The sequence below is a fragment of the Sinocyclocheilus rhinocerous genome, unplaced genomic scaffold (assembly GCF_001515625.1).
Source record: "Sinocyclocheilus rhinocerous isolate Xijiao unplaced genomic scaffold, SAMN03320098_v1.1 scaffold2974, whole genome shotgun sequence".
Classification (NCBI taxonomy): Eukaryota; Metazoa; Chordata; class Actinopteri; order Cypriniformes; family Cyprinidae; genus Sinocyclocheilus; species Sinocyclocheilus rhinocerous.
The window spans coordinates 637,031-650,314 of record NW_015647039.1 but is presented as its reverse complement, the minus strand read 5'-3'; the positions used below and the strand labels follow the sequence as shown (position 1 = coordinate 650,314).

The window sequence follows — 13,284 nt, the reverse complement described above, 5'->3', positions numbered from 1 at the left end:
AAAAATGCATAATTTTGAGCAAAAAGGTGAGAAAATCACATTTTTATCAAAAACTACATCTGGATAATATTCAGTACGATTATCAAAGTATAAATCCAATAAATCGCTTCCATCAATACCTCCAAAACGTGCACAGACATATACCACTTCCTGGATCAACATTTTACTCCGTAACATTATGCTGTTTTCATTTATATGCTGTCTATTGCTGATGATCGCATTATTTTTCATATGCATCTGTTTACTTAAGAGATCGCTAGTTCCTCCGTCCTGTTCACGTGTGTTTTTGTTCGGGAGGTTTTGTACTCGTTCAGAAGATGTGTAATAGCGCCCCCGAGTGTATAACAGTGAAAACACGAAAAGCCGTAAAAACTCGTCTTTGGCAGGGAAGTGTTTTCTTGTAAAAGACTAGATAACTCGTCAATGGTGGGGAAAGGGTTAAAGTTGCAATGAAACTGAAGTAGCGATAGATCTTTTCTTCCGTATTGTTACATACATGCAAATATAACAGATTTTCGAAAAGGACAAAAATATAGGGCGGGACTTGGTTCTGTGCAATTCTATTTCATGTCAAATTTAACATTTTTAACATTCAAAATATAACTGTAGTTTAAATTCATTTTTCAACCTATTATGAGTTTCTTTCTTCGGTTAAAAACAAAAGAAGATACTTTGAAGAATGTTGATAACTAAACAGTTGACCGTAGCCATTGACTTCCATAGTATTTTTTTTCATACTATGAAAGTCGAAGGCTACCAGCAACTATTTACTTACCATTATCTATCAAACAAAATATCTTCTTTTGTGTTCAGCAGAAGAAAGAAACTTGTACAGGTTTGGAACAACTTGGGGGTGAGTAAATGATGATAGAATTCTCATTTTTGGATGAACTTTCCCTTTAATTCACACCTGTCAGAAAACAAGGTGCAAACTAAGTGTAATGTGGCATTTCTTTCTATAAACCTGTCTAAAACTTGCCATGCCAGAACTGATGGAGTTTCTTATCTAGAAATGCAAATCTAGTTTTAAACTGCATATGCTGTCCTGTTCTTGTTCTCTTCTCAGTGTTGGGAGTACGGCATCCCGCTGTGCCGTGAACTAGCCTTCCAGTACGAGTCCCTGTACGATTATCAGAGTCTCAGCTGGATACGGGTCAGTGCTTTTTGATGTTATTTTTCTTTAATGTGAATACTGTATATGAATAGAGATTATATAACAGCACTTTGAGTGGACCGCGCAGCTATTAATGTACTGTTATGTATTATGCGCAGAAGGAGGTCAACACTGTGTGAATATTTAGCTCCTTCTTTCTTTACAGAAAATGGAGGCAGCATATTATGACAACATCATGGAGCAGCAGCGACTAGAGCCGGAGTTCTTCAGGGTGGGATTTTATGGCCGGAAGTTTCCCTTCTTCCTCAGGGTGAGCTATTGCGATATTTACATGCTCTGTTTGTTTGTAATAATTGTAAAGATTAAATTAAGGCATTGCTTTTTCATTTAAAATAAATATATAATGAAAAAACAACAATAAATTAAATAGTATATATTTATTTATGGATTTTTCTTTCTCTCCACACAGAATAAGGAGTTTGTCTGTCGAGGGCATGACTACGAGAGACTCGAAGCCTTTCAGCAAAGAATGCTGGGAGAATTTCCACAAGCTATCGCCATGCAGCACCCAAATCAACCAGATGAGGGGATTTTACAGGGTGATGCCCAGTGTATCCTTCGCCAAAATAAGTTTTGGGGTCTTATAACGGAAAGGGGATAAGGAAATGGATTTATATATATATATTTATGTATATATATATTGTGTATACGAAAATAATGTTCAACCAAATTTTGTTTAAATAAAATGAATTTCTGTTTAAATGATTTTTGTTTAAATAAATAAATATAAAAAATAATAAAAATCTCTAATTTACATTTATACTACTCTAAACGAAATTTAAACTTAAAAATGTAACTTTCATGAAGTCATGAAATTTACATTTTAAATATGTTTTAATATAATTTTGCGTAAATAAAATAATTTAAAAAAAATCTTCAATTGAAATGTATACTACCCAGACACTTTAAAAATTCAAATTTAAACTTTCATGAAGTCATGAATTGACATTATCTTTTGTGGGTGATTTCTCAGCCAAATGTGATGTCCAATTAATATGTGATTAATTAGATGAATTAATCGCCACATCGATTGACAATAATAATAGATGCATACATATCTACACTGCTGTTCAAAAGTTTGGGATCAGTAAGACTTGTAATGTTTTTTAAAGAAGTCTCTTCTGCTCATCAAGGCTGCATTTATTTGATCAAAAATACAGAAAAAAAACAGTAATCTTGCAAAATGTTATTACAATCTAAAATAATGGTTTCTATTTGAATATCCTTTAAAATTAAATTTATTTCTGTGATGCAACGCTGAATTTCCATCAGCCATTACACCATAAAGTGTCACATGATCCTTCAGAAATCATTCTAATATGCTGATTTATTATTAGAATTATCAATGTTGTGCTGCCAAATATTTTTTTTGGAAACCGATACTTTTTTCAGGATTCTTTGATGAATAAAAAGTTTAAAAGAGCAGCATTTATTCAAAATATAAATATTTTCTAACAATATAAATCTTTGCTATCACGTCTTAACAATTTAACACATCCTTGCTGAATAAATAATTCTGAATTAATAATGAATAATAATAAATCAGCATATTAGAATGATTTCTGAAGGATCATCATTCTGAAATGATGCTGAAAATTCAGCTTTGCATCACAGAAATAAATTCGATTTTAATGTATATGTATATGTATATTTCACAATATAATTTTTTTCCTGTATTTTTGATCAAATAAATGCAGCCTTGATGAGCATAAGAAACTCCTGTAAAAAAACATAAAAAATCGTTCTGATCCCAAACTTTTGACCGGTAGTGTATAGTATTGTTCGCTCTAATAAGATAATTTTTTTGTTTTGTGTTTTTTTTTTTACTTTAAAAATTCAAATTAAAAATTTAACTGTAATTTTTACAATACTTTTTTGTTGTCCAAAAGTCTATACCACTTGTAAGTAAAAGAGTAGTTTGGACACTCTGCAAAATATATGTTTTTGCTTTACACAGAAATAAATAAATTAAGTTTAAAAATGATAGACAATTGTGCTAATTTTTTAGGGTTTTCTATCCTTTTAAACTACTTGTTTGTAATATAGTAGCTGTTTGTCCTTCATGTAAAGCTCTATAGACCTCCAGATCTACGCTGTGACTCCAGTTTCAGAAAACATCGATGTGCTGCAGATGGACCGCGTGCCGGACCGCATCAAGAGCTTCTACAGAGTCAATAATGTCCGGCGCTTCCGTTACGACCGGCCCTTCCACAAGGGCCCGAAAGACAAGGACAATGAATTTAAGGTGAATTTGAAGTTCTTCTCTAGGAACACTAGTGGATAAATGAGTTTAACACCAGGCGTAGGCTGAAGTTGCATCATGTGTGTGTTTTCTCAGAGTCTCTGGATCGAGCGGACAACACTCATCCTCACCCACCCTCTGCCTGGCATCTCCCGCTGGTTTGAGGTGGATAAGCGTGAGCTGGTGGGTGACTCATCCAAACGAAAGCTGAATGTATCATCAACATAATGAGGCCACCATTTTAGTCTGTTTATTAAATCTCAAAATCAATCATTTGGAGCTGATAGCCTCATGGGCAGCTGTCCAACACAATGCGTGTTTTTTTTTTTTATGATTTTGCATAAATAATTAAATAATTGAAATTTATATTACTCAAACACTAAACCAAATTAAATTTTAAAAAGCAACTTTCAAATTTTTTATTTAAAAATGCAACTTTAATGAAGTCATGAATTTACATGATTTTTGCTTGATTAAGTAAAATAATCTCTAGTTTAAATGTACACAAGCTCAGTTTAAATTTAAACATTTTTAATTAAAATTGCTTTCATTAAGTCGTGAATTTACATATTAAATATGTTTTAATATGATTTTTCATATATAATTAAATAAGCAAAAACTCCCATATAAATTTATACTACCCAAACACTAAACTCAATTTAAAGTTACAATTTTAACTTAAAAATGAAATCAATCAATCATATTAAATTAAATATGTAAAAGTGAACTTTCATCAAGTCATGAATTTACATATTGAATATTTTTAATATGATTTTGCATAAATAATTAAATAAATAAAAAAATTAAAATCTAATTTCGTACTACCCAAACACTAAACTCAACTTAAAGTTAAAATTTTAACTTAAAAAAAGATAATAAATAAAAAACTAAAATTAAATACAAAATCATATGAAATTAAAAAGTTAACTTTCATCAAGTCATGAATTTACATATATGTTTTTAATATGATTTTGCATAAATAATTATTCTATTCCATTTAAATTTATACTACCCAAACACTAAACTCAATTTCAACCGACAATTTTAACTTTAAAAATTACTTTCATGAAGTCATGAGTTTACATATTAAACATGTCTTAATATACTTTTAAATACTACTCAATCACTAAACTCTGGATAATAGTTTTATAATAATGTCAATATATTGTACAGATTTACTGAACAGAAACTGTAACATACATTCAGAGTGCCTGTGTTTACCTCGTGTGTGTCCTGTACTGTAGGTTGAAGTTAGTCCACTGGAGAACGCCATATATGTGGTGGAGAACAAGAACCAGGAGCTGCGCACCCTGATCAGTCAGTACCAGCACAAGCAGCTTCACGGAAACATCAACCTGCTCAGCATGTGCCTCAACGGGGTGATCGACGCCGCCGTCAACGGAGGAATCGCTAGATACCAGGAAGTCAGTGCAAACTTGACCAAATGTGATTTAGAAGTGTTGAAAAGAACATTGTTTCTCTTGGCAGAGACGTTTATTGTGCTTTAGAAAGCTCACACTAGCAGAGCCGCTTCTTCATGTTCAGCTGACAAGCTTTTTGTTGCCCAAATGCGTGAACATCAACAGTTCAGTCTTCATGCAAAAGTATGGTTTCATAATAAGTTTGTCGACTGTGTTTCTATGCCAGGCGTTCTTCGATAAAGAGTACATTAGCAGTCACCCGGAGGATACGGAGAAGATCACCCAACTCAAGGATCTGATGCAGGAACAGGTGAGCACATCCAGAGTGTCTTCATTTTAATTCATTTATAAACATCAGATAATGGTTCTTATTGAATAAACCGCACAGGTTCATGTCCTCGGCGTGGGTCTGGCCGTCCACGAGAAACTGGTGCATCCGGAAATGCGTCCCCTGCACAAGAAGCTGATCGATCAGTTCCAGATGATGAGGAGCAGCCTCTGTCATGTGAGACCCTTACATCTGCTTCTCAGGAATTTGATTAATTTTCTGCCCCAATAATCAAAATTTAGATAAAGACCCCAATGAATCAAAATGTATTTAGTTTTTTTGCAGCTATGTTGGCTTATCTGTCAACCTGCAACACCCTAGCAACTACAGAGCAGCACCCTAGTTACCACCAAGTAAACCCGAATTGCATAACAACTAGCATAAGACATCTCACCAACATGTGTCTATGTTAAACATGCTAGCAACATAAAACATACTAGCAATTGCATAGCAACTGCTCAGAACACCCTAGCCACTGCCAAGCATCGTCATAGCAACACCCTCACAACCACCAAGAACACCCTAGTAACTGCCTAGCAACACCCTAGCAATCACCTACAGCATCCTGGGAACTTCATAGCAGCGCCTTAGCAACCACCACAAATACCCTAGCAGCTGCCCAGCAACCCCCCAAAAAAGTACCCTAGCAACTTCCCAAGCTATGACCAAGAACACCCTAGTAACTTCCTAGCAACTAGCTTAAACATGCTAGCAACATAAAACATACTAGCAGTTGCATAGCAACTCTTTAGCAATCACTCAGAGCAACTTCTTAGCAATTGCCTAGCTTTAAACTTTAAACTGGTCTTCAGACTTCAAGCTTGTGTAACTACTTCAAACTTTGTGGTCAGGGTTCTCAAGCCAGCATCAAGGTTTGACTTGACAAACTTTTTTATTTAGTTTAGTATTATATTTTATTATAATTTATAAAGTAAAATAAAATAAAAAAAAATATATTTTTTTTTTTTGGCTTTTAGCCCAAGTCTGTTAGTTTCAGGTAATTAATATATTATTTTATACCTACAATCTGACATTTTTTTAGGAAAATGGGCCAAAGATATTAATGATTCATCATGCACTCATGGGCGTTTCCAAATATTTGTCCAATCAAATGCTTTCTAGATTAGGAATATGCTAAATGCACTTGTGATGTAACTTGCCGGTTATGACCAATAATGACCAAACCTCACCCAAACTTCCTGTTTGAAAAGGAAATATCAATACAGGAAAGAAAACTTTTGAAGGTATTTCATGGGGTTTTTAAATACATTTTACTTTTCTCACTTTATTCTTTGCACAGATTCAGTATCAAACACTGTTTTTGTAAACTATATTAAATATGAGCTGGCATGAGCGCAGACAGTGTGTATATTCAGAGTAGTGTTTCTATGTGGCCCTGCAGGGCCTGCCCGGTCTGGATAAGCTGAGTCCGGCCTGCTCAGGGTCCAGCACCCCACGCGGCATCCTCGCCACCCACAGTCCCATGAGTCCTGAAAGTATCAAGCTCATGCACCGACACAGGTCAGTCCACCCGTACAGACACAGTTACGCATGCACACAGATATATTGTGTATAAACTATGCATTCAAGCCCGAGTATGTATTAGAACAAGACTGTATAAAGATTAAAGGAATATTTCAAGTTTTAATGCAACTGTAAATGCAATTAAGTTATTTTCTGTGGGATTTGGCAGCACAATGTAGATGCTGTAGCTTAGATTGAACATTCTTTTATTTTGAACATAAGTGAGATATACAGTATATATATACACACTCACTGGCCACTTTATTAGGTACACCTTGCTATATATATGTATATATATCACCCATGCCATTTGCTCTGCTGCACCCATATACTACAACAAACATTTGCTTTTGCACCTGTACTGAATGAAGTCTGGATGGTCCCTTTCGTCTTTGGGACTGACAGTTTGATGTCCGTTTTCCCAAAAAACAAGCTGAAATGTGGACTCATCTGACCACAGCACACATTTTCAGTCTTTTGGACAATCTAAGATGAGCTCGGGCCCAGAGAACTCACTGGCGTCTTGATGCAAGTTGCATTTCTTGATGCAGCGGCAGAGTGACAACATTTTTCCATAGTACTCCCGAGCCCATGTGGCTATATTTCACACACCTGACCTATTACCAATTCATCAGCTTATTGTGGACTGTGGTCTGTTCCAACTTGTGTGTTGCAGCCATCAAAATAAAATTGTTTATATTTACAAAATACATTTAAGTTGGTCAGTGAAACCCTAATTGTACCTTTGTGAATTAAATGAAGGTTGAAGGCAGTTAACAAACCACAGATTCTTGATTTTATTGCATTTTACAAAACGTCCCAACTTTTCTGGAATTAGCTTTTATTATATTTTAGTTTTAATTTCAGTTTTAGTTTTAGTAATTTTCTGTTGTTTTGTCATTTTCTGTAGTTTGTTTATTTATGTTTATGTTATGAAATAGATTTTTTTTTGTCATCTAATGCCGAAAACTATTTTTAATAGTTTTAGTTAACAATAACAACCTTGGTACAAATTGTGTACGTATATTCAGGATTTTATTCCATATATTTTTATTCCATATAATACTTGTTTCCTGTGTGGCGCCTTGTACTGCATATATCACATTGTAATGAATTTGTGTAGTCTATGTGTTCTACACACATATATGTGGGTTATAGAGAGAGATTCCTGTTCTCTTTAGACACAGCCCTTCCTCTCTCTTCACAAACACTCCTTGACCGTGTATTCCTCATAAACACACGTACGCGCTCATGCTGCCCACTCTGAGCACACTAGCTTCAGCTCCGCCACGTCTCTCTCATGTCTCTCTCTGTTTGTTCCTCTCTCTCCTTCTCTCTCTTCTGTCACTTTCCTCACGTATGTTTGACATCCTTCTGTGTACATGCTTTACTCTCCTCTTTCTTTCTTATTTATTCTCTCTTTTTCTTCCTTTTTTCGTTCATACTTGCATGGCTGCCTGTGTTCTACCACTCTACAATCTCTCTTTTCTTCATCTTGATTGATTTTCCTCATCCATGCATGTGTTCCCCATTCTCCACTTCTCCTGCTTTTCTTTTCTACCCCTATATTCCCTATCCCTCTCCTCCCCTGTCTCTCTCTCTCTCTCTCTCTGTCTATCTCTAGCCCTCTGAATGTGTTGGGCTCTGTCCGCCACTCCTCCTCTTCTCTCTCCTCTCACACCTCCAGTGAGATGGGAAACCTGCTCATCCTGACGGACAGTATGATGGAGCACCCGGAGGACCTCTACCGCATGCAGGTGAGCTACACAAGCTCATAATACATACATATAGTGTACAAGTGCACCCTAGTGACCAAACAAAACACCCTAGCATCCACTTTAGCACCCAAGTATACATTCTCAATTCCAGTCCTCTTGTACCACCACTCTGCACATTTTGTATGCATCTCTTATCACTTCAGATGTTGTTCTATTTGACTGTAAGTGCCCTATCACAGGATATTCCACCATGATTCAAATTCAAAGAGAGCGTATATTCAAAGGACATTAAAGTGTGCGAGACGTGAATTTAATTGTATTTATTTACAGAGGTATATTATGTCACACTTCACACTTCTCTAGTAAGTTTCGTTTGTCTGTGAAGACGCTGCAGGGCATGGCGTAGTGCAAATCCATGAATGAATGTTCAGAAGTGAAGTAAACTTCAACGGATTTCTTGTGCTCAGGGAGTAGGGAGCAAAGAACACTGTGTAGGTTACTGTGTGGTTATCTGAATCAGGTGTGTTAAATAAGAGAGATAAAAATGTACAAAATATGCAGAGCGGTGGTACACGATGACGAACCACTGTCCTAGTGTAACCCCTCCGGTTCTACCCAACCCACTTCAAGCGGGGTTCAGGCCAACTGCAGCCTTTAGCTTCAATCTCTAGTGCACCTCTTCAGGCCAGGAGAGTGAGGTTTATCTGCACAGCTCTTACTAGCTGGCCTCCATTACAAATACACCCTAAACAAACTGCCTAGCAACCACTCAGAACACCCTATCAACCTTGCATCCACCTATTAACGTCAACCACTTACAACTTAGCAATGCCGTAACAATGCCTTAGAACACACTAAGATCTAGGTAAAAATGATCTAGCATTGCTTAGCAACACCCTAGCAGCCACCAAGATCATCCAAACTAGCAACCACTCATAATATCCTAACAACACCAGCATTAATGAACACTCATAACTCATCAACAACCACCCATCATCTACCAATACCTAAGCATTTCCTAAGAACCTAGAAACTGCCTAACAACATCCTGTCAGCACTTATTAACATCCTAGCAACCTCTCACAACACCCTAGCAACCACTTAACAATGTCCTAGTGATCACCCAGAACACTGCATCAATCTAACATCCACCTAGCAATATTGTAGCACCCCACCACCTAGCAATTCCCTGGCAACCTATTAGAACACCACTTAGCAACACCCTAGAAACCACCATGATCATCCGACCTAGCAATACCCTAGTAGTAACCACCTATAATATCTTAGCAATGCCATATAATTAGTACACACTCATAGCAACCCAACAACCACCCATCACCTAGCAATACCCTAGCAACCTCTTATAACAACCTAGAAACTATTTAATAACATTCTAGAACCACTTAGCAACACCTGAGCAACTGCCTAGCAGCACCCTAAAAGCCACCTTTTAGAACAACCTAGCAACTGCCTAACAACATCCTAGCAACAACCAATCAACTGCCTAGCAACACTGTAGAAACCACTCACCACCTAGCAACTCCCTGACATCTAGGGCTGCAAAGGAGTGGAAAATTTCCAGGAAATTTCCAGAAACTTCCCAGAATTTTCAGAAAATGTCCAGGATTTTTGGGAAACTTTAAGAAAATTTTGGGGAATTTTCAGAAAGTTTCCAGAAACTTACTGGACATTTTCCACCCTTTGCAACTACTTAGAACACCATAGCATCTGCACAACAACAAGAACACTGTATCTAATCTTTTAAAGTACTGTTCCCCCCCCCAATGTAACATTTCAGCCCAGTCCATCATCGTCCAGTTTGAGCTCGACACATTCAGCTCCATCTCAGATGATCAACTCAGGGCATGGCAGCATCAGAGGTAAGTGTCAATAAACTTTTCATAATAACTCCAGGTTTCCCAACCAATGTTTGAGAACTAATCTATTGTCGTTTTGAACATTAACTTACCGTGGTGACAATCAGGAATCTTAGTGCTTCTAGCTTCACTCAAGAGAACAGCTCAGGTGAACTATGGCTTTTCTAGTCTCAACTTAAAACTTAGAGATGTTTTATTTACTTTCTCTCCAGTTGGGTCCCCATCACTACCTGACAGATACAGACACAACCGAGAGATGGTAATGCTCCTACCGCCGCACAGGGACCGTCCCAGCAGTGCCATGTACCCCAACATGACCGAGAACGGACAGGTACGTCTACCTCAAGCTAATTTGATTTTTTTAAATCAAGTAGACTATGCCAGAAAATTTGGTGAGATGATGGCAGAAATATAATATTAAAATACATATTTTTTTCTTTTTAATTTTTCACTAGCCTATTAACCATCAGAGGGCTCTTTACCATCAGGTTATTGGTCCCTGCAAACCCTGCAGTGACCCCAATCTCTCTGTGGCTGATAAAGGTATGACTGGGTGTGTATGACTCTCTGAACCAACTGTACCCCTCTATTCCTTCACAGTCCCACATTTCCCTCAGATCAGGCAGAAATCCACAATACACTGCATCCGAAATCCCATACTGTCTGAGCAGGTACTGCATTTGATGAAGAACTAACTTTGTGTCCGGTAGAAAGTATGTTCTATGTAGGATGGGTCTATGAATGCATGCTATCCGATCATTCAATCCAGAATACTAATCCGTATGCATCACAGCTTCCCTTAATATTTGGAAACTGCACACAATCTGTTAAAATTCATGGTTGCTTCCTTTTTAAAACTTAATTTTTGCTGTTGGCAAACCAAACCAATTCAAGCCAAAGTCTTTGAAGGGAAATTACTTTTCACTTTTAATAACATTTTCAGCCAACAAATGTAAATGGTGAGTTTCAACGCTGGCCTAGGCTGGTTTGGAGCTGATGTAACTGGTTTATCACCATAACCATGTGAATTACTAGTCTGGGGTGCGTTTACCAAAAGCAACTATGGTCGCAATTTCCGTCGTTACCAATAGAGTTCAGTGGAATGAACCACCATAGTTAGCTAACGATGCTTTTGGGAAACGCACCCCTGGTCAGTGCTTGTTTAGCGGGTTCTCCAACTCAACATAACTGGTTCTTTGTGAATGTTTGGTAAGGAAGTCTTGTTTGTTAGTCTAGTTTAGCAGCTGGTTGGAAACACCAGCATCCAAACCTCAACATTTTAAGCAGGAATTCCTGAGGTATCTGACATTCAGATGAGGATCCAGCGGGTCAATAATGAAACCTGTATGTATACTGATGGTGGTCTTTGTCCTTTCTGGCAGTGTTGACAGCTCCCAGCAGCTGGAGTTTGGACAGTGGCACCAGGGACACTCTGCTGTTCCTCTCTGCTCATGTCGGGAGTGTGATGGCCCCACCAGTTCCCCCCCGCACCCTTCCTCCCGGTAAGAATCAACGGTATCTTTGCGGAAAGGTTTCAATGAAGAGAAATACATTTCATGAAACCATTCCTTTTATGTTGTGTCATTAGTTATGTTGGATCTTCTACACATGATGAGGTGCCACTGTATGTCTGTTCAGCTACACAAGCTGATTTGACAAACGTTTGGAATGCATATCTGCCAAGGTGTGCATAGACTATTTGGAGGAATTTATGAAAACATGAAGCCAATATAGTTAAGAAATCTAATAAATGAAAAGGTGCCTAATTAAAATATTTGCTACATTGTTGAATTGTAGTGGAATCTTTATTAAATTGAACTTGGCTTCGTTAAATATCCTCCTGTTGCTGCATCTTGAGGGACATAGTTGAATCACATCTCTAAGCTTAAATGCATTTATAGAAGCAAATGGGTGGTTGACAAATAACATTTTTTACACACACATTGTTTTTTACACATTGTTCACTATTTAAATATTTTGTCTTATTTTATTTTAAAATGCACATGCCAGTAATTTATAGGAAAAAAGACAAGAAAAAATACTAGGGGGTGGGGGGTATTGCTATTGCCATTTTGTTTGATTACAGTAATATTACACATCACATCAACTACGCAAATGTAGCATACTCCCTTTCACCCACCCTACATTGGACATGTGGCATCCTGTCTTTCTTTTAAAAAGTTTTTCCCACATTTGATCATTTGCTGATCCATTGCTCCCCATTCACTCTTTCCCACCCATTATTCTCCTCTGAACATCAGCCAAGTTCAGAAAGAATCCTTCCTAGTGCTTGCTGAGTGAATGCGCATGCCGACGTGTGTTTGCGCGCAAGTGTGTACCGGCGTGTGCTCTTTCCAACCCTGGTTCTGTCCAACTGTGTCTCCCCTTTAGGACACTTCTCGATGCACTTTGATGCTTTCCACCACCAGATCAACGAACTCCCTCCAGCTCTCCCCACGCGCTCTTTAAGAAAGGTATCCTCTACCTAGATGTGTACTGTTAGTCCTCGTCATGCATGCCCGCACTAGCATTCTGAGATGTCTTACGTCCTGTTGACCTCAGATGTCCCCCAGTCAAAACACCCTGAGCTGAACTGTACTTGAGTCTGGTTTGGGATATTTTTTGGTGTTTGGGAGTTTTTGGTGTCCCTAAGATGCTAAAGTGTTTTGGGTTCATATTGTAATTGTTTCATATGCATTTGTATATGTATGCATCAGTAGTGCAATTTTTGTGTGTCTGTGTATGTATGTTGTTGGGTTGTATTTTCTCTGGAGATCAGTAGGATGAAAATTTGTAAAAATGAAATTTGTAAGTTTTAGTCATCCAGCAAATTATACCAAGCGAATTAGAAAAAAAAGAACAAAAGCAATTTGTCAAGAGCCAACAATATTCATAATATATAGTGCCAGGTTTATTAGACACGTAGATGGGGAAGGAATCTAAATTAAAAAGTTAAAATGGAGAAATATTTAAATGTTTTGAGAATAAAAAAAAATTGTT

General features: G+C 37.3%; 1 protein-coding gene across 1 annotated transcript in view; it reads left to right on the top strand.

Annotated features, from left to right (window-relative positions):
* LOC107708484 (dedicator of cytokinesis protein 3-like) overlaps window positions 1-13,284 on the top strand; it is a 225,268-nt gene that overhangs the window by 210,806 nt on the left and 1,178 nt on the right. Inside the window, exons 39-53 of the mRNA XM_016512739.1 lie at window positions 1,067-1,153; window positions 1,320-1,424; window positions 1,584-1,725; window positions 3,253-3,419; window positions 3,513-3,599; window positions 4,661-4,840; window positions 5,064-5,147; window positions 5,226-5,342; window positions 6,568-6,686; window positions 8,314-8,446; window positions 10,206-10,287; window positions 10,497-10,615; window positions 10,740-10,827; window positions 11,667-11,786; window positions 12,676-12,758. Of these exons, the coding sequence (XP_016368225.1) occupies window positions 1,067-1,153; window positions 1,320-1,424; window positions 1,584-1,725; window positions 3,253-3,419; window positions 3,513-3,599; window positions 4,661-4,840; window positions 5,064-5,147; window positions 5,226-5,342; window positions 6,568-6,686; window positions 8,314-8,446; window positions 10,206-10,287; window positions 10,497-10,615; window positions 10,740-10,827; window positions 11,667-11,786; window positions 12,676-12,758 (1,713 nt within the window). The remainder of the gene's footprint in view (window positions 1-1,066; window positions 1,154-1,319; window positions 1,425-1,583; window positions 1,726-3,252; window positions 3,420-3,512; window positions 3,600-4,660; window positions 4,841-5,063; window positions 5,148-5,225; window positions 5,343-6,567; window positions 6,687-8,313; window positions 8,447-10,205; window positions 10,288-10,496; window positions 10,616-10,739; window positions 10,828-11,666; window positions 11,787-12,675; window positions 12,759-13,284) is intronic.